The sequence below is a fragment of the Cyanistes caeruleus genome, chromosome 3, assembly GCF_971803275.1.
Source record: "Cyanistes caeruleus chromosome 3, bCyaCae1.hap1.1, whole genome shotgun sequence".
NCBI lineage: Eukaryota > Metazoa > Chordata > Aves > Passeriformes > Paridae > Cyanistes > Cyanistes caeruleus.
Window position 1 is genome coordinate 689,697 of NC_141703.1, and position 17,154 is coordinate 706,850.

The following is a 17,154-nucleotide window of genomic DNA, read 5'->3' on the forward strand; positions in this document are numbered from 1 at the left end:
AAGCCATCCCGCCGGGAACAGGTCCGCCCGCGCCGGGAAACGCCCGAGAGAGGGGCGGGAACAGGGGGCGGGAGCGGGCACTGCGGTGTCTGAGCCGCCCCTTCGGGCCGCCGGCAAGCGGGGCCTCCCCTCTGGAGCCGCGCCCGCCGCCCGCCCCGCCCCGCCCCGCCCGGCCCCGCCCGGCCCCGCCCCGCCCCGCCCCGCCCCGCCCCGCCCCGCCCGGCCCCGCCCCGCCCGGCCCCGCCAGGTCCCGCCCCGCCCGGCCCCGCCCGGCCCCGCCAGGTCCCGCCCGGCCCGGCCCCGCCCGGCCCCGCCCCGCCCCGCCCGGCCCCGCTCGGACCCGCCCCGCCCCGCCCGGCCCCGCCCCGCCCCTCTCGGCCCCGCTCGGACCCGCCCCGCCCCGCCCCGCCCCGCCCGGCCCCGCCCATCCCGTGTCTGGCGCTCACGTGACCGCTGTTTTGGTGCCCCACGTGGCGGGAGTCACGCGCTCGCACACGTGACCGGGCACGGCGGCATGGCGCGGGGGTAATGGGCACGGAGCGGGGCGGCCCGGCCCCGGGGGCACAGGGACACGGGGGCACTCCCCGGTGGGGGGAGGTAACGGGGCGGGGGTGCTTTCCGGACGCGGGGGCCATGGGGACCGCGGGGGTGCGACGGGGCTCCCGGGTGACGGGGACTCCGGGTGTCCGACGAGACTCCCTGGTGGTGGGGGGAACGGGGACCGGAGGGTCAGGCGCGGTTCCCCGGTGATGAGGGCTCGCGGGGCAGGTGGGGCTCCCCAGTGACAGGGTCAGACGGGCTCCCCGGTGGCGGGACTCGGGGATCTCCGGCGGGGCTGCCCAGACCCGGGGTGGGGGGTTTGCAGACGGGCCACGGGGGCTCGGCGGAATCGTGGGGACGGGGACTCGTGGCTCAGTCCCCGGTCAGTCCCGGTTCCCCACTGCTGTGCCTATGCTCCCCTGAGCCCGTTGCAGGTGTTGGGGGATCCCCGCCGTGCTGGCGCTGTGTGCGGCCGCCTGGAGCTGCGCCCTGGGGCTGGCGCTGGAGCGGGACCAGCCTTTCCGGTAGGTCCGGGGCTGTGGGCCGGGCCGGGCCAGGCTGGGGTGCCGGTGCTGGCCCCGCTCACCGCCCACCCTGCAGCGTTCCTCCTGGCTGGGCCCATGCTGGCCGTGTGGATCCTGGACACCCGCTGCAGCTGACCTTCGCCCTGCGGCAGCGCGGCACTGCCCACCTTGCCCGCCTCGTGGAGGCTGTCTCAGACCCTCAGTCCCCGCGATATGGTAACAGCCACATCCCTGAGGCCCCATGACCCCCGGGGCCTATGAGGGGATCTAACCCCTCTGTGCCTCCCAGGGCAGTACCTGTCCCTGGAGCAGGTGAGGGACTTGGTCCAGCCTTCCCCATCCACACTGATGACGGTTCTGAAATGGCTGCAAGGCCATGGTGTAGAGGACTGCCAGAGTGTCATCACCCTTGACTTTCTGGAGTGTTACCTGCCTGTAAGGTGAGCCCTAAGAGCTGGAACTGGCTCTGGTGACCCTGTGGTGGCTGTCCCTGTGTCTCACTACTGTCCCATCCTGTGGTGGCTGTTCTCGTGTCCTAGTCCAGTCCCACTCCGTAGTGGCTGTCCCTCATTGCTGGCCCTATCCTGTCCTTTGATGGTTGTCCCTTTGTGCTAGTCCTGTGCCATCCCACAGCGGCTGTCCCTATGTTTGCAGTATGGCCGAGCGCCTGCTCCCCGGGGCTGAGTTTCACCGGTACGTGCAGGGCCAGCGCAGCCTGGTGCGGTCCCCACTGCCCTACACTGTCCCTGCAGAGCTCGCAGAGCACCTGGACTTCGGTACGTCCCACCTGGGGGAGGTGAGGCTGCGGAGCGCAGGTGCAGCTGCTGCTGGGGGGACAAACCTCCCTCCTGCAGATCCCCGTTACATGGGATCCAGTGACAATCCCATGAAAAGTGCAAGGGGTGCCAAGCTGAGGCCATGGCTCAGCTGTGGGAAGGCTGAGGAGGCTCTTCCTCTGGGCCAGGGCTGCAGGGCTGGGCTCTTTCAAGCCCTGCTATTGGCCTGCCCATGTAGACATGGGGCTGGTGATGGAGAGCCCGAGGGCTCTGTCCTGCCTTCCCGGGACTCTGCGCCCTGATGGCTTCTCCCATCCCACTGGGCTCTGCTGCAGTGGGTGGGATGCACCGGTTCCCCAAGGAGCACAAGACAGTCAGCGGAGCCAGGGCCAGGAAGGACCCACCGTTGGCAAGAGCATCGTTCCACCTGGGTGTGACACCGGCCATCTTGCGCCAGAGATACAACATGACAGGGGGGGACGTGGGACTCCTGCCCAACAACAGCCAGGCCTGTGCACAGGTAACAACTGCAGGCCTGTGTGCTGTGGCACTCCTAGGGATTGGTGCTGTTCGGGGAATCTTGGAACAACTGGGTGTCCCTCGGCTGCTGGGAGTACCTGGTGTACCTGTGCTGGACAATTTTCTAGGTCAGCATCAACTGTTCCGTTGTTTTTTCAAGAGAAGACAACATATCCCTCTGTGTTCCACAGTTTCTTGAGCAGTACTTCCACCAAGCTGACCTGGCAGAGTTCATGCAGCTCTTTGGCAGTGGCTTTGCCCACCGCACGCAGGTGGACCGGGTGGTGGGGCACCAGGGCCATGGCAAAGCCGGGCTGGAGGCCAGCCTGGACGTGGAGTACATCATGAGCACAGGTGCCAACATCTCCACCTGGGTCTTCAGCAATGCAGGTACTGGGGAAGAGCCCCAGGGGGGAGGGGGGAGTGCTTGAAGGGGTGAGGAGAGTGCCTGGAGCAGGGAAGTGAGCACTTGGAGGTGTGAGGGGAGGGGATTGCTTGGAGGAGTGAGGGGAGAGCTTGCAGGACTGTGCAGACAGCTGGCTGTAGTACAGCCCCAGGTGCTTTCCTAACTGCTGTGGGAGTGCACTCTGTGTGCTCCCCAAGTCAGAGCTGGCATCGAATTCCCAGCTCCTAGGGACATTGCTCCTGGTTTGTGTTGTGGCTTTGAACCGTGTGAACCTTCAATGTCCAGAGTATCCTGAAGCAGGGATTTCATTGCTGGCACCATGTGGAGCAGCTGTCCTGCTCAGCTCCCATGAAGGAGGGCACAGCCCTCCTCCCATGGGGTTTTCCAGCCTTGCTGGAGCTGAGCTCCCACCCACGAGTCTCCCAGTGGAGCAGATGAGGGAGAGTGAGGGTATTTGGGAAAACAAATTGCTAAACAGCCTGCACAAATGTGAACACAGTGCTTGGGGCAGTGTCCATGTCCCAGATTGGGAACTGGCTGAGCAGGTGAGTGCCACAGGGACAGTGGCCCTGTCCCTGATGGTGTCAGTGACAGCAGCCCAGCACTGCCCTTCCCTTCGCCCCCACACAGTTACTGGTGTGGGAAGTGACATGGGCAACCAAGAGTGAGTGGGGGTGGCTGGGGCTCTGCTCCCCTCCCAGTGGAGAGGGCTGGAGGGCAGGGAGGGACCTGGGCAGGTGCAGGTGGAATGTGTGGAGGTGGCACATGCACTGCTCTGCTGGGACCTGTTGCCAGAGGAGGAGCTGAGGCCCCACTGGGTCCACAGGTGCCCACATGGCTGCAGCCCTGGAGCAGAGTCTTGGAGAGGGGTGTGAGTGTAGCTCCCTGTCCTGGGGTAAGGATGACCCTCTTGCCAACCCCGTGGGCTGAGCTGAAGCTTGGTGCAATGTAAGGAGCCCTGAGATGAGCTCATGGAGCTCCAGGCTGGATGTGCTGTGACTCTATGGCTCACAGGAAGGAGCCCCTGGGGCTGTACTGCATAGGAAGGTGCTGGGTCTGATGAGACAGGACTCCTCACGCTGTCCCTGGTGTTGGAGGAGCTATCCCTCGTGTCCCTTCCCCAATGTCCTTGCAGGGCGCCACGAGAGCCAGGAGCCCTTTCTGGCCTGGCTGCTGCTGCTCAGCAACATGTCAGCACTGCCCTGGGTGCACTCAGTGAGCTATGGGGACGACGAGGACAGCCTGTCCCTTGCCTACATGGAGCGCGTCAACACCGAGTTCATGAAGGCGGCGGCCCGCGGCCTCACCATCCTGTTTGCCTCAGGTACAGCCAAGGCCTGGCAAGGCGGAGCCTGAGCACCAAGCGGGGCTGTGGGAGGGGTGGCTGGGATGCCATGGTCACATGCCATCTGTTGGTGTGCAGTGGTCACCTGTCACCTGTGTTGGCAGGTGATGACGGTGCTGGGTGTCGGCGGGTGCACAGTGGGAACCACACGTTCCGGCCCAGCTTCCCGGCCTCCAGGTGGGTGAGGGAGGGAGCTGGGTGTGAGACCTGAGGGTCCTCACCACCATGCTTCCAGACCCCAGAGCTGCAGTCTGTGCAGCTCCTGGGGGTTTGTTCGGTTTGTGGGGCAAGGTTATATGGTGGCAGAAGGGGCTGTTGGTAGCTGCTGAGGCCCAGGCAGCTGTGTGCCCAGCTGCAGTGTCCCCGTTTCCCCAGCCCCTATGTCACTACTGTGGGTGGCACGTCCTTCAAGAACCCCTTCCTGGTGACAGAGGAGGTGACGGATTACATCAGTGGGGGTGGCTTCAGCAACATCTTCCCCATGCCCGAGTACCAGGTGAGGGACACCTGCGCTGCCAGGCTGGGGGCTGCAGACAGGGCTGCAGAGTTTGGGTTAGGGGATGACTGCGGACTTTGGGGATGACCGCGGGCTGTGCCGTCCCCAGGCTGCTGCTGTCAGGCAATTCCTGCGCTCAGCCTCAAAGCTGCCACCCAGCTCCTACTACAACAGCAGCGGCCGTGCGTACCCTGACCTGGCTGCGCTCTCTGACAACTACTGGGTGGTGACAAACCGCATCCCACTGCCCTGGGTGTCGGGGACCTCGGTAAGGAGCTCATCCCCCGCTGCCCTCCGGGATGGGGGGGCCCTGGGCTGAGGGGTTCTGTCCATGCAGGCATCCACACCGGTGGTGGCAGGCATGGTGGCACTGATCAATGACCGGCGCCTGCAACGGGGGCTGGCACCTCTGGGCTTTCTCAACCCTGCTCTCTACCAGCTGCAGAAGCAAGGGCTTGGTGATGCGTTCTATGATGTGAGTGGGGTAGGGGATGGAGCTGGATGGGGCTGTACTGGGGGCTGAGGGGACTTGGGGTGTTCTGAAGTGTTGGTCTGAGGTCTGGGGTGGGCTTGTCCGGGGGGCTGGGAAGGCCATGCATACTCCAAGGGCTGAGGGGGCTGTCCTAGGGCTCCTGCTCCCAGAGCTGTGCCTGGGGCAGGGCCAGCTGGGGGGAATGAGAGAGTCCCTATGCCCTTCCCATGGGAGTGGTGTCCTGGGGGGTCCCCATGGACTCCTGCGAGCTTTGTGGGGCAGGTCCCTTTGTGTGGCCAGGGCAGCAGTGTCCAGTGACTGCAGAGGTCCCAGTGTCCAGCTGAGCGTGATGTCCCACATTGTCCTGAGGGGATCCTGGGCAGGGGCAGCCTGTGCCACAGGGGGCGTTGTGGGAGTCTCCGTGTCAGATATCTGGGGGCTCCTGTGTCCCGGGATTCCTGTCTCAGGGATGCCAGGGGTGGCTGTCCCTGGTTCCAGGGGGCTGTGGGCAGGGTCCCCGTGCCCATGGTATCCCTGTACCAAGTGGTCCCTGTGCCCCGGGGTCCCTGTCCCAGGGCTGTGTGGGGCTCCTGTGCCCCGGAGGTCGCTGTCCCGGGACTTGGGGGGACCCGGGGGGGCCCCGATCTGCCGTGCTGAGGCTGGTCCCTGCAGGTGATCCAGGGCTGCCACCTGTCCTGCCTGGACGGCACCGTGCAGGGCCAGGGCTTCTGCGCCACCCCTGCCTGGGATCCGGTCACCGGCTGGGGCACGCCCAACTTCCCACGCCTGCTGCGGGCGCTAGGGCCGCGCTGACCAGGACACCGGGGCCGCTCACCGGGGCCGGACACCGGGGCCGGACACCGGAACGCCGCGGAGCTGGAGGCGGGGGCGGGGCCAATAAACACGCGAAGCCCCGCCCACCTGCTCTGTTTGTGCGCACGCATCCGCCAGGGGGCGCGCGGGGCGATGAGCGCCGGAGGGCAAGACCAGTGGGGGCGGGGCGGGGCCCGGCAGGGCCAATGGGCCGGAGGAAGGGGCGGGGCGGAGGGGCCGCGGGGCCAATAGTGTGGCTTGGCGCGCGCAGGCGCGAAGCGGAGACTGGTGCCGGGGACCATGAGCGGCAGCGCCGATCCCGATCCCGCGCCCGCGGCCCCGGCGGCGCCGCCAGGCCCCGCCGAGGGCAGCAAGCCCAGCCCGGCCGCTGTGGGCAGCGCCGGGCCCGGAGTGGCACCAGCTGCGGGGGGCGGCGCGGCGCGGGCCACCGAGGGCTGTGCGGCCGGCGGGAGGGGGCCCGGTGAGTCGAGATGGGGGACGGCGGGGGATGGGCCCCGCGCACGGGAGCCCCGCGGGACGCTCTGGCCGGGAGGGCGGCGTCCGGTAACTGCGGATGTCTCGGGGTCCTGCTGAGCATGCTGTCCCCCACTGCCAGTGTCGGCGGGGCGCGGGCGTGCGGGGTTCCGAGCACTGATCGTGCTGTCCCGCAGTGCCGGTGTCCGCGGCCGTGGCCGCCCCCCCGGACGGGGCCATGTCCAACGGCGTGTACGTGCCGCCCGCGGCCAACGGAGACGTGAAGCCCGTGGTGTCCACCACGCCGCTCGTGGACTTCCTCATGCAGCTGGAGGACTACACGCCCACGGTACCGACACACAGGGCGGCTCCTGTGGGACGGGACGGGACGGGACACGGGGCAGGTCCCACGGTACTGGGATACGGGGCGGCTCCTGTGCGACGGGATACAGGATATGGAAACGCTCCCACGAGGCCGTGGAGCTGTTCCACCTCTTCCCTTCCCAGATCCCGGATGCCGTCACAGGGTATTACCTGAACCGGGCAGGGTTTGAGGCCTCGGACCCCCGCATGTGAGTGGCCACAGGATGGGCGGGAGTAGCAGGAACCCCGTGGGGGTCCAGCAGAGGGGCCCATGGACCTCTGTCCCCTCGCTGACACGGTCCCTGTCCCGCAGAATCCGCCTGATCTCGCTGGCGGCACAGAAGTTCATCTCAGACATTGCCAACGATGCGCTACAGCACTGCAAAATGAAGGGCACGGCCTCGGGCAGCTCCCGCAGCAAGAGCAAGGTGACAGCACTGCGGGAACTGGGGAACCTCCTTTGGGGATGGGGCTGAGCCTGCAGCCACGGAATGCAGGAACATGGGGTGCAGAAATCCCAAAACCTGCCAGGCTTACGGTGGGGCCCTGCAGGTGGGTAGGTGCTGGCGGGGACATGAGGGGGGCACCGAGTTTGTGGACACACTTTGGTGCCCCCCCATCCCAGCAGTGGATGCAGCTCTGGGCTTGAGGAGCTGGAGTGGGGGATCTTGGGGACCCCCTCCTGGTGTATCAGGAGTTCAGGGGCTCTGCAAAGCAAATGGGATTTGGTACTAAGTGTCTGGGGAGGTTTGAGGGCACAGAGCAACAGAATGTGGGGAGCTGGGAATGCCCTAATGTTGCCCAGCAGCTCCTCTGGGACCAGGACACACCTGCCCTTGCACCTTGGGGCATCCCACCCCATGCTCCCTGCTGTTACCGCCTGCCCTGTGTCCCCCAGGACAAGAAGTACACGCTGACCATGGAGGACCTGACACCAGCGCTGGCGGAGTACGGCATCAATGTGAAGAAGCCGCATTACTTCACGTAGAGCACAGGGCAGTTTGGGTAGTTTGTAGGGGCCATTTCGGTGCCATTAAACACCTAGCAGGGTTTTGTGGGAAGGCAGTGTTATTCCTGTGCCTGTGTCCACAAATGCTGGCCCTGGTCCTCCACATGCTCCTCGTCCTCTGCCAGTCACAGGCAGCTCAGTGCTCCCAACAGTGCTGGAACGGAGTGGGGTTAGGGGGACAGGAACTACCCAGCACTCTTCCTCCTTCTCCTTCCCTAAACTGCCTCTTGTCTCCCACAGGGAATACCCTGGGGGCTGCACAGGCAGTGCTACAAATGGAGCCAGGGATGAGACCCTCAGTCCACCCCTCCTGCACCGGGCATCTCCTGAGGGGGCCCTGTGTCCATCTACCTGCACTGAGCATCAGAGGGTTGCTGCGGGGGGTGACTTGTGCCCAGGGCTCTGTGGGCTGCAAGGCAGCCCCATATCAATTCAGCCTCACCCTCAGTCCTAGACATCCCCTGCGAATCCCAGCCCTCCACCCCCAACCAACTCCCCCCACTCCCCCACCCTGTACCCCAGCAGTTGGTTCCATACCAAATGTTTATTTGGTTGCCAGCGGCCGTTCTGGGGACAGAGGGAAGTGGCCAGTGAAGCGCGAAGCAGGGGCAGTGCTGGGCACCACAGGTGGCCTCTCCTGGCCTTCCCCTTCCCCCCCCAGCCTCGGGGAGCTGAGTCCTGTGTTGGGCTTTGCCCAGCAAGGGGGACAGGGGTCCCCACAGCCCCATCCCCCAGCAGAAGGGCCAGGCCACACACCATGCCCTGGGTAGGGGGGCTGCACTGGACTGGGGGCTGCCCAGAGGCTGGGTTAGGGCTACCCTGGTGAGGGGCTGCCCTGGGTGGGGGTCCAGAGCCTGCAGAGCTCCAGTGCAGGCAGTGCCATCTGTACCGTGTGTCCATGGCTGGCTCAGGGTGAGGGGTGTCCTCTGCTCCCCCCGGCTCTAGGGCTAAAGGCACTTGGGGGTGGTGGGGGGCGTAAGGCAGCACTGGAATGGGGAGGCACCTCCCCTCTACTTCTCCTGCATCTTCTCCAGGATGGGCACAATCATGTCGAACTTGGGGCGCTTGGCTGGGTCCTCGTTCATGCAGATCTTCATCAGTTTGCAGATGTGGGGGGAGATGCCAGGGGGGATGGTGGGACGTAGCCCCTCCAGTGCTACCTGCAAGCAGGAAGAGGAGCCAGAGTTAGGATTGGGACCCTGCCCCAATAGGCAGGGACACCTTCTACCTGCCCAGGTGCCTCAACACCCTCTCCAACCTGGCCTTAAACACTTCCAGGGATGGAGCAGCCAAAGTCCTCTGGGCAACGTCTGCCAGGGCCTCACCACCCTCAAAGGCCAGAACTTCTCCCTAAACTCTGACCCAAATCAGTTCCTTTGCCCCTCCGCGCCCTCACCTTCATACCAATCTCCATGTTGGACAGGTCAGCGAAGGGCACCTCCCGTGTCACCAGCTCCCACAGCAGCACCGCGAAGCTCCACATGTCAGCTGAGCGCCGGTTGATCTCCTCTGGTTTCTTCTGCAGGGCTGGGGGATGGCTGGGGGCTGAGTGGGGCTGGGGGTGAGGGGGCCAGTCTGGGGGGTCTGGGAGCTGGGCACTCACCTTCAGGAGCCACCCAGGCCGGGGCATACATCCGCCCTGGGCACTGGAAGGAGAACTTTACATCGGCCATGCTGATTCGTGCAGTCATGTCCTCGTCGATCTGGGGAGAGCAGGCAGTCAGCCCTGCCCTGAGAGCCCCCCCTGCCTTGTGAGGGGGGCTGTGTCCCCACTCACCATAACGCTGCGGCTGTTGAGGTGGTGGCGCGGGATGAGGGGCTCCAGCGTGTGCAGGAAGGCCATGCCCCGTGCAATATCGAAGGCAAACTTCACCGCCTGCATCTGGTCCACCACAAAATCTGGGAAGGGGGTGACAGGGGATCAACCCACCCTAAGCCCAGCCAGGGCTATGGCTGGAGAGGCCCCTGCTGCCCCCAGACACACCATGCCCCAGCACTCACTGGTCCCCTCGTGCAGGACGTTGTACAGGGAACCGTAGGGCATCCAGTGGCTGATGATAACGGGGTGGGGAGCTGGAGGGGCCTGGCAGGCACCCAGCACCGGCAGCACGTTGGGGTGGGAGAAGATCCTGCAAGAGAAATGACAGCCCTAAAAACAGGGAGGGGCTGCCTGCACCCCTTCGTCTGCCCTTTGGCATTCCCCAGGGTCTCCCAGCCCTTGGCCACCACCCTGGCCCCACAGATCTGGGAGTTTCTGCCCCATACTCTGAGTGTTGTTGCCATGAGAAGGTACTGGGGTGGCCCCAGTCAAATACTGGTGGGGATCCCAGGCACATGCCAGGGTGGCTGCAGGCAGGCGCAGCACTCACCGCAGTTTTGGGTACTCCTCGTTGAAGTCTCGGCTCTTTCGTGTCGTCCAGTCCCGGATTTTCAGCATTTTGATTACGATGTCATTGCCCTGCCAGCGCCCCTTCCACAGCTGGAGGAGCAGCAGGGACACAGGCACCGTGAAAGGGGTGCAGAGTCCCCAGCATACCCAGGCCCCCATGGGGGGCTCTGGAGCCCATGGGACCAAGGGCCCACAATGAGAAGGGAGCCCCTTGAGCTGGGTAGGAGCTCCCCCACTGCACCAGGCCATGGGACTCCAGAACAGCGGTGCCCAGCAGGGCCAGGACACGGCACTCTGCACAGCCACAGCGCCCACCTGGGGTCGAGGGGCACCCACCTCTCCAGACTGGTTCTCGTTCAGTTTGTGACTCAGGCTCAGCTGTTTGAAGTCAATCCCGGCGAGTTTGTTCAGGGTCCCATTCCCTACAGTAGAAGGGGAATGAATACCCATGGCTACTGGATCCAGGAGGCAGTGCCAGCAGGGCAGGGGGATCCATGGCACCCGCTAAGGGACCCTCAGTCCTTACTGGGCCGGGTGCGGGTCGTGCCCTTCCAGAACGTGTCCTTGTAGGGGATCTTGGTGAGGCTCTGGCCCAGCTTCTCAGCACGCTCTGCAGAGAGAGGAGGAGGGTGGCACCCAGAGCCTGCTGCGACTGGCCAGAGGCTGTATCAGTTATGGGGTCCTGAGGGACCCTCGTACCTTTCAGGACCTCTCGCAGTGGCATCTTGGCCTTGTCTGTGGGGGTCTCACCGTATTTGTTAGCAATGCTGACCAGGGCCCCGCTGCCCACCAGGTCCTGTGGAAGCAGACAGCAAGGACTGTGATTTTTGATCTCCCCTCAGTCCCCCTCCCACCCCACCTTCCCTCCTGCCCGTGCTCCCACTCACCTCAGCCACCTGCTCGTGTCCCCAGAAGCAGGCATAGTGCAGTGGTGTGTTCCCATGCTCATTCACTGCGTTGATGTCTGCTTTGAACTGCATCAGCTGGGGACAGGGGACAGTCCCTGTGAGCCCAGGACTGTACCTTTAAGCCCAGGCAAGATCCCCGTGAGCCCAGGATAGCCCCCATCCTCCCTGTGCCTTGTCCTGAGAGATGCAGGAGCAGCACATTGGGAGCTGTAGGGAGGGTGCTGAACTGATGTGGGGCTCAGAGGGATTTGGAGGGAGCTTGTGAGGAGCAGGGAGCTCAGAAGCACTGGGGGCATGCCAGGTGTTCCTGACAGGTGAAGAGGGGAGCAAGTCCCATGAGGGTAGTGTAGAAGGCTACACAGGGGTGGGGAAGGACAGGTGCTAGCACAGGGGACAGGTACCTTCTGTACGATGTCACGGTGCCCGTGGCTGGCAGCCAGGTGCAGTGGGGTGTCATCGCCCCGGTTCATGACATTGATGCGAGCCCCGCGCATGATGAGCATGTCCACCACATTTGAACGGCCCTCACGGCAGGCCCAGTGCAGGGGGCTGAACCCATGGTCATCCCTGCAGGATGGCAGGGGGGCTCTGCTCAGCTGCAGCCCTCTGTCCCAGGCATCACTGGCATCATTCTCAAAACTCCAGCCACAGGGGCAAAGGGACCAGGTTGAATATCCATCCCACTCCCACCCGCCCCCACCAGGGCCCCACCAGCCCAGGCCAAATCCTGTCTCCTCCAAGGCTGAATCACAGCTGGATCCTGTCCCCATCCCCCCACTCCATGACCAAGTAAGGGAGGAGGTGGCAGCCAGGCCTTAAATGGAGATCAGGAACTGGCAGAGGGGCTGCTGCAGCCCAGGCTCCCCCCAGTCCCAGCTCCCCTCCGGCCCCCTGGCACAGCAGGACTCCATTTGCCCCCACCATGGCTCTGCAGGCAGGGGCTACCCGGCACAGAACAGTCCCTTGGGCACCTTGTGTGGGTCTGGGAGAGCTCCATGTGCCTGGGACCCCCAGGAGGGGCAGGGAGGCACGACCAAGGGAGGCCGCTTGTCTGGAGCATGTCCGCAATGCCATGTCCATAGGCTGGGCTGGGGTCATGGTATGGGGTCATGCTGTGCCAGCTGCACACGCTGCAGGCAGATCCTCCAAGCCCCCAACACGGCTCCTGAATAGCTGTGAGCACATGTTGGACCCCACAGTCCTGCAAGACCCCTGGAACGGGATGTGGGGAGCAGACACCTGGGCACAGAGTGGCCCCCACAATTCCCAGCCCCAGCGGTTCCAGCCGTGTGCCCACACATCTGCCATGGTGCTCTGCAGAGAGGGGGTGGGGACACGAGGATAAGGTCAGCGGACACAGCTGCCACCGTGGGGACAGGGGAGGTACCCCCAGCCCAGCTGAGCCCTGGCTGTGGCTGCGAGGAAGCGGCCAGAGGATGTTCGGCCTCGTGCCTCAGCGATGCGGTAACTTCCTCCAGTGGGGAGGAGCTGTGTCCTGCCGTCTGCCCCCTGCCTTCCCATGGAAACCAGTGGAAACCAGCCCCCAGCACAGGGCCCCCCCCGCCCCGCCCAGCCCAACCCCACTCACCCCTGGTTGAGGTCGTTCTCGGTGTTGTCCAGCCACAGCCGCACGGCCACCGCGTTGCCCTCCCGGCACTGTGTGAAGATGTCGTCCATGGTGGCTGCGGGAGGGGACGTGGGTAAGGACATGGGGACCCCTGACCCCCCCTCGGCTGGGAGGTCCCTGAAACAGCAAGTAGGGGAACCTCCTGGCCCCCTCCTTGTCCCCTCCCGCCCCATCCCTGCAGCTCTCCAGGAAGCCGCAGGCAGGCTGAGGTCCGGGCTGGAGCTGCACCGGCAGCCCAAGGGAAAGATCCAGCGGGGCCGTGGCCACCCGCAGGAAGCCAGGCTGGCACCCCCGGGCTTATCACCAGGCACAGCCGGCCCCAGTGCCCACAGCTCTGGGGTGCAGTGAGGCTGGGGGAGCTCAGCACCCTCAAGATGGGATCCCACAGATTTGGTGGGGGAATGGGGCTGGGGTAGCTCAGCATCCCTGGCATGGGATCCTGCAGCCTCATGACCCTCCTGACCCACTTGGCTGGGCCTGGCATGGCACCATGCTCAGAAACCAGGACCCCAAAGCCTCATGCTTTGGATCCATGGACACCCCAGCTCAGAGCCAGGCATAGAGCTTCCTCCTGCTCCCCATGTCCCTCTAAGCCCCTGACTGTGAGCGTGGGACCCGCTGCCTGGAGGTTTGTGATGTGAGCAGGGACCTGAAGTCTGGGGACAGTGTGGGGACAGAGTCAGATTGAATACATGCCTGACATGCAGCCATCTGATCCCAAACCTGCTGCTGGAGGATCCCCCTGGACCTGATGCCCACCCAGACATGGTGAGACCCCCACCAGTTGCCAGCACCTAGAGCTGCCCCCTAGGACCCTGCCTGCACCCTTTGCCTCAGACAGCTCCAGAGGGGTGGGATGCAGGACCCTGGATTCTTGGCAAGGTCTTATAGGCCCCAGAATGGCCCCAGCACATCCATGGTAGCATTGGCCCTTTCCCGGCACCAGAACATCCGCACTCCCAGATGAGATTTATCCCCCACCCATCTGGGGGCAGCTCATGAAAAGGGGTCCCCAGTACATGTCACACCAGTCCCGGCCCTGTGGGACCTCACACCGCAGTGATGACACCCCATCCTGGTCCCACCCTGTCCCCTGTTCAGCCCTGAACTGTGCCCTCCTATCACCCACCAGCCCCTACCCAGTCCCGCGGGGCTGCCAGGCCCGACCAGCCCCAGCCCTGCCAGGCTGGCCAAATGCCCACCTCGGCCCTGCTCAGCAGCCGGGGCAGGGGACGGGATGTGGACGCAGTCCCCCCGTGCTATCCCGAACCAGCTGCTAGAGCCCCGCTCCGCACTGCGGCCCCATCCGCGCCCCCAGTCCCCCCGTGTATCCCCAACCCCCCCGGTGCTCCCAATCCCTCCTTTGTGCCCCCCACCCCTCCCCTGCAGCTCCCCCACCCAGCTCCGGCTCTGGCAGGTCTCCCTCCGGCCCCGCCCCTGCTTCGGGTCGCCTGCAGCCGCACTCACGGCCTCCCCAGCCCGTCCCCGCTCGGTGCCGGTGCCGTCCCGCCGTTACCGGCTGCGTGTCCCGGCGGCTCCGCAGGGCGGCGGCTGCGGCGGCTCCGCCCCGAGACGGCGCCCTCTGGCGGCCGGAACCCGCACCGGCCGCGGCTCCGCCACACGGCGGCGGGCGGGGCAGGGCGGGGCGGCGCCGGGAGCGCGGGCCCGCGGAGCGGAGGCACGGTTGTGGGCCGTGCCGAACTGACCGGGGGCGCGGCTATCCGCCCGGGGGCGGAGCGGGGCGTCCGCGGCACCGCCCGTGCAGCCGAGCTCCCCGGCCGGTCCTCCGGGCCGCGAGGAGGGGCTGTTCCCGCGGCGCTTCCCGGGCGGGAGCACGTGGGTCCCGGTACCGACCGAGGGCTCCCGCTCCACGTTCGCGGAGCAGGGTTGGAACGATGCAGCAGAGCCGCGGCGCCCCGGCGGGCCCGGGCCGACCGGTAAGCGGGTGATGCGGGGGCGCCGGACCGGGCCGGGCCGGGCGTGCCGAAGTTACCGGCCCCCTCTCTCCACAGGGCCCCACGAGGGGAAAGAGGCGGCTGCCCGGGACCGGTCGGGACGGCGAGGCGGCGCGGAAGCGGCCCCGGAAGCGGAAGAAGGCCGGCGGACTGCGGGCCGCGGCGGGGGAGCTCCCGGCCCGTCCCGACGAGCCCCGGGAGGTTGGGAAGCGGCCGGACGCAGGTACCGGGACGGCTCCGGGGTCCCTGAGGCAGGAGGGAGCCGCCTCCGCGCCCTGACTCCCCTCTCGATGCCCTCAGACGGCCCGGCTGAGCCGGCGGAGGACTCCGAGAAGCCGGCGGGGCTGAGCCGTAGGCAGCGGCGGAACCGGCAGAAGCGGCAGCGGCAGCAGGAGCCGCCGGCGGGGTCGGATGGGGAGCGGGGCTCAGGGCCGGGCCCCCCGGAGCCGCCGGGCTCCGCGGAGGCTGCTCCGGAGCCCCGCTCGGGCCGCTCGGCTGCGCTCCGCGCCCGAATGGAGGAGCGGCTGCTCGGCGCCCGGTTCCGCTATCTGAACCAGCAGCTCTACACCGGGAGCAGCCGGGACGCGGCGCGGCTCTTCCGCGCCGACCCTGCCGCTTTCCACCTGTACCACCGGGGCTTCGAGCGGCAGCTGCGGCGCTGGCCCGAGCGCCCCGTGCAGCGCATCGTGCGCTACCTGCGCCGCCGGTGAGCGGGAACATGGACCGCGGGGTCGGTGAGCGGGGGCAGCCTGAACGGAGAGCCGGGGGATGGACTGAGGAGGCGCTGGGGGACGGGGGGCCAAAGGATGACCGAGGGGCCATGAGCAGTGGGGCCGGTGGATGACCGGGGGGACCGGTGAGTGGGGAAGGGGCAAGGCGCCGGGCCGGGCCGCTCTGACCCCGCTATGCCTGCCCCAGGCCAACGTCGCTAGTGGTGGCGGATTTCGGGTGCGGGGACTGCACGCTGGCTGCCAGCGTCAGGAACCATGTGCACTGCTTCGATCTGGTGCCGCTGAGCCCGAGGGTCACCGTCTGTGACATGGCCAAGGTACTGGGGGCACCCCCGGGGCGGGGAGCGGGTGCTGCTGGGCAGGCTGCAGGGGTGTGGGTGTGGGGACTGTGACCCCCGTGTGTCTGTTCAAAAGCTGGGTGTGTGCCTGGGGCACAGCTGAACCCACGGGCCTGGGAAAGTGGGGGGTGCACTGCCCAGGCCCATCAACATCGCCGTCCTCCTCCTGCTCCTGGGGATATGCAGAGCAGCTTCCAGGCCAAGCCATCATCGTCCTTCTCTGGGGGTGTCCCGGGGTGAGCAGGTGCCGCTGGCGGCTGAGTCGGTGGACGTGGCCGTGTTCTGCCTGGCGCTGATGGGCACCAACCTGCAGGAGATCTTAGGAGAGGCCAACCGTGTGCTCAAGCTCGGGTAGGCAGAGGTTGTGGGGGACTGAGGGAGAAGCAGGGATGCTCAGCAGAGTCCTGGGGGTGCCTGGGCACCCTGCTCAGAGCTCAAGTGACCGCAGGGGGACCCTGATGGTGGCTGAGGTGGCCAGCCGCTTTGAGGACACCCATGCTTTTCTGAAGGCCATGACGCAGCTGGGCTTCAGGACTGTCTCCAAGGTGTGTCTCCAGGTGTGCCTAGGGCTGGGCACAGGAACCGGGGAGCCCAAGGAGGGGGTGTATTGAGGCCCAGCCTGGTGTGGAACAAACCAGGGGCTGGTGAAAGTAGATGGAGGTAGAAGGGATTGGTGCATGGGGGACTGCAAATGGGATAACGGGGGGACCAGTACACAGAGGGGTGAAGTTTGGAAGTCCTGGGGACCGTGGGAGTGTGCTGTGGCAGTTTGGGATGTGGGTTGGATGGGGTGCTGGGATCAGGGAGGGGATGAGGGGGGCCTGGACCACACTGGGCTTGTAGTGTGGGGCTTGGAGGTGTATCCCGGGGGGGATTGGGAGTCCTGGGGCTTGGAGGAATTGTGTGATGATGATGGGTGTCGGGTGTTTAGAGGAGTATGCTAGGGGCTGGGGTACACAGGCCCCCCAAGGGGCAAGAGGGCCCTGAGCACAGTGGGTTCTGGAAGGAGGCAGGGGGGATCCCGGGCTTGTCTGAGGCGGTATCGAGTGGTGCTGGAGCGGGCTGGGGTGATGATGGAGCTCCGGCGTGCCGGTAATAGAGTCGGGTGTCCCCGCGCCCCCAGGACTTCTCCAGCTCCTACTTCTACCTGTTTGAGTTCGCCAAGAAGGGTCCGGTCCGGCCCGGCCCCGCTCCCGGGCTGCGCCTGCGGCCGTGTCTGTACAAGCGGCGGTGACGGGCCCGGCCCCGCTCCCGGGCTGCGCCTGCGGCCGTGTCTGTACAAGCGGCGGTGACGGGCCCGGCCCCGCTCCCGGGCTGCGCCTGCGGCCGTGTCTGTACAAGCGGCGGTGACGGGAGCGGCGGTGACGGGAGCGGCGGGCCCGGCCCGCGGGATGGGGGCGGGGACACGGGCTTGGCTCCGCCCCCCGCACAACCACCAATAAAGCCGCTGCTTCCTCCCAGCTCTGCGT

At 66.2% G+C, this 17,154-nt stretch overlaps 4 protein-coding genes across 8 annotated transcripts; 3 read left to right on the forward strand and 1 right to left on the reverse strand.

The window, feature by feature from the left end:
- The first annotated feature begins 461 nt into the window (after positions 1 to 461).
- TPP1 (tripeptidyl peptidase 1) lies at positions 462 to 5,998 on the forward strand. The gene is made up of 13 exons (XM_086879467.1): positions 462 to 525; positions 975 to 1,064; positions 1,141 to 1,280; positions 1,354 to 1,504; positions 1,719 to 1,840; positions 2,176 to 2,360; positions 2,551 to 2,749; positions 3,901 to 4,089; positions 4,215 to 4,287; positions 4,486 to 4,606; positions 4,716 to 4,874; positions 4,944 to 5,081; positions 5,751 to 5,998. The coding sequence occupies exons 1-13, from the start codon at positions 515 to 517 to the stop codon at positions 5,889 to 5,891; spliced, it is 1,719 nt and encodes a 572-aa protein (XP_086735593.1). The 5' UTR covers positions 462 to 514; the 3' UTR covers positions 5,892 to 5,998.
- A 172-nt stretch (positions 5,999 to 6,170) lies between these two features.
- On the forward strand, positions 6,171 to 7,789 carry TAF10 (TATA-box binding protein associated factor 10). Its single transcript, XM_086879489.1, has 5 exons — positions 6,171 to 6,372; positions 6,563 to 6,714; positions 6,873 to 6,937; positions 7,042 to 7,156; positions 7,627 to 7,789. Exons 1-5 carry the CDS (start codon positions 6,192 to 6,194, stop codon positions 7,714 to 7,716), a joined length of 603 nt encoding a protein of 200 aa, XP_086735615.1. The 5' UTR covers positions 6,171 to 6,191; the 3' UTR covers positions 7,717 to 7,789.
- Positions 7,790 to 8,262: 473 nt separating this feature from the next.
- On the reverse strand, positions 8,263 to 17,119 carry ILK (integrin linked kinase). 5 transcript variants are annotated; one of them, XM_086879472.1, is made up of 13 exons: positions 16,833 to 17,119; positions 12,623 to 12,716; positions 11,436 to 11,601; positions 11,014 to 11,109; positions 10,826 to 10,922; positions 10,653 to 10,736; positions 10,463 to 10,548; positions 10,107 to 10,216; positions 9,739 to 9,866; positions 9,515 to 9,636; positions 9,341 to 9,440; positions 9,134 to 9,264; positions 8,263 to 8,897 (listed from the first exon to the last, which is right to left on the reverse strand). In XM_086879472.1, the coding sequence occupies exons 2-13, from the start codon at positions 12,709 to 12,711 to the stop codon at positions 8,748 to 8,750; spliced, it is 1,359 nt and encodes a 452-aa protein (XP_086735598.1). In that variant the 5' UTR covers positions 12,712 to 12,716; positions 16,833 to 17,119; the 3' UTR covers positions 8,263 to 8,747. The 5 variants fall into 5 exon arrangements, with proteins under 5 accessions (XP_086735598.1, XP_086735599.1, XP_086735595.1 ...); XM_086879473.1 differs by lacking the exon at positions 16,833 to 17,119 and adding an exon at positions 14,178 to 14,288; XM_086879469.1 differs by lacking the exon at positions 16,833 to 17,119 and adding an exon at positions 14,129 to 14,242.
- RRP8 (ribosomal RNA processing 8) lies at positions 13,306 to 17,145 on the forward strand. Its single transcript, XM_086879487.1, has 8 exons — positions 13,306 to 13,429; positions 14,547 to 14,598; positions 14,674 to 14,839; positions 14,917 to 15,322; positions 15,535 to 15,664; positions 15,930 to 16,036; positions 16,134 to 16,230; positions 16,809 to 17,145. Exons 1-8 carry the CDS (start codon positions 13,413 to 13,415, stop codon positions 16,917 to 16,919), a joined length of 1,086 nt encoding a protein of 361 aa, XP_086735613.1. The 5' UTR covers positions 13,306 to 13,412; the 3' UTR covers positions 16,920 to 17,145.
- The last annotated feature ends 9 nt before the right edge of the window (positions 17,146 to 17,154 follow it).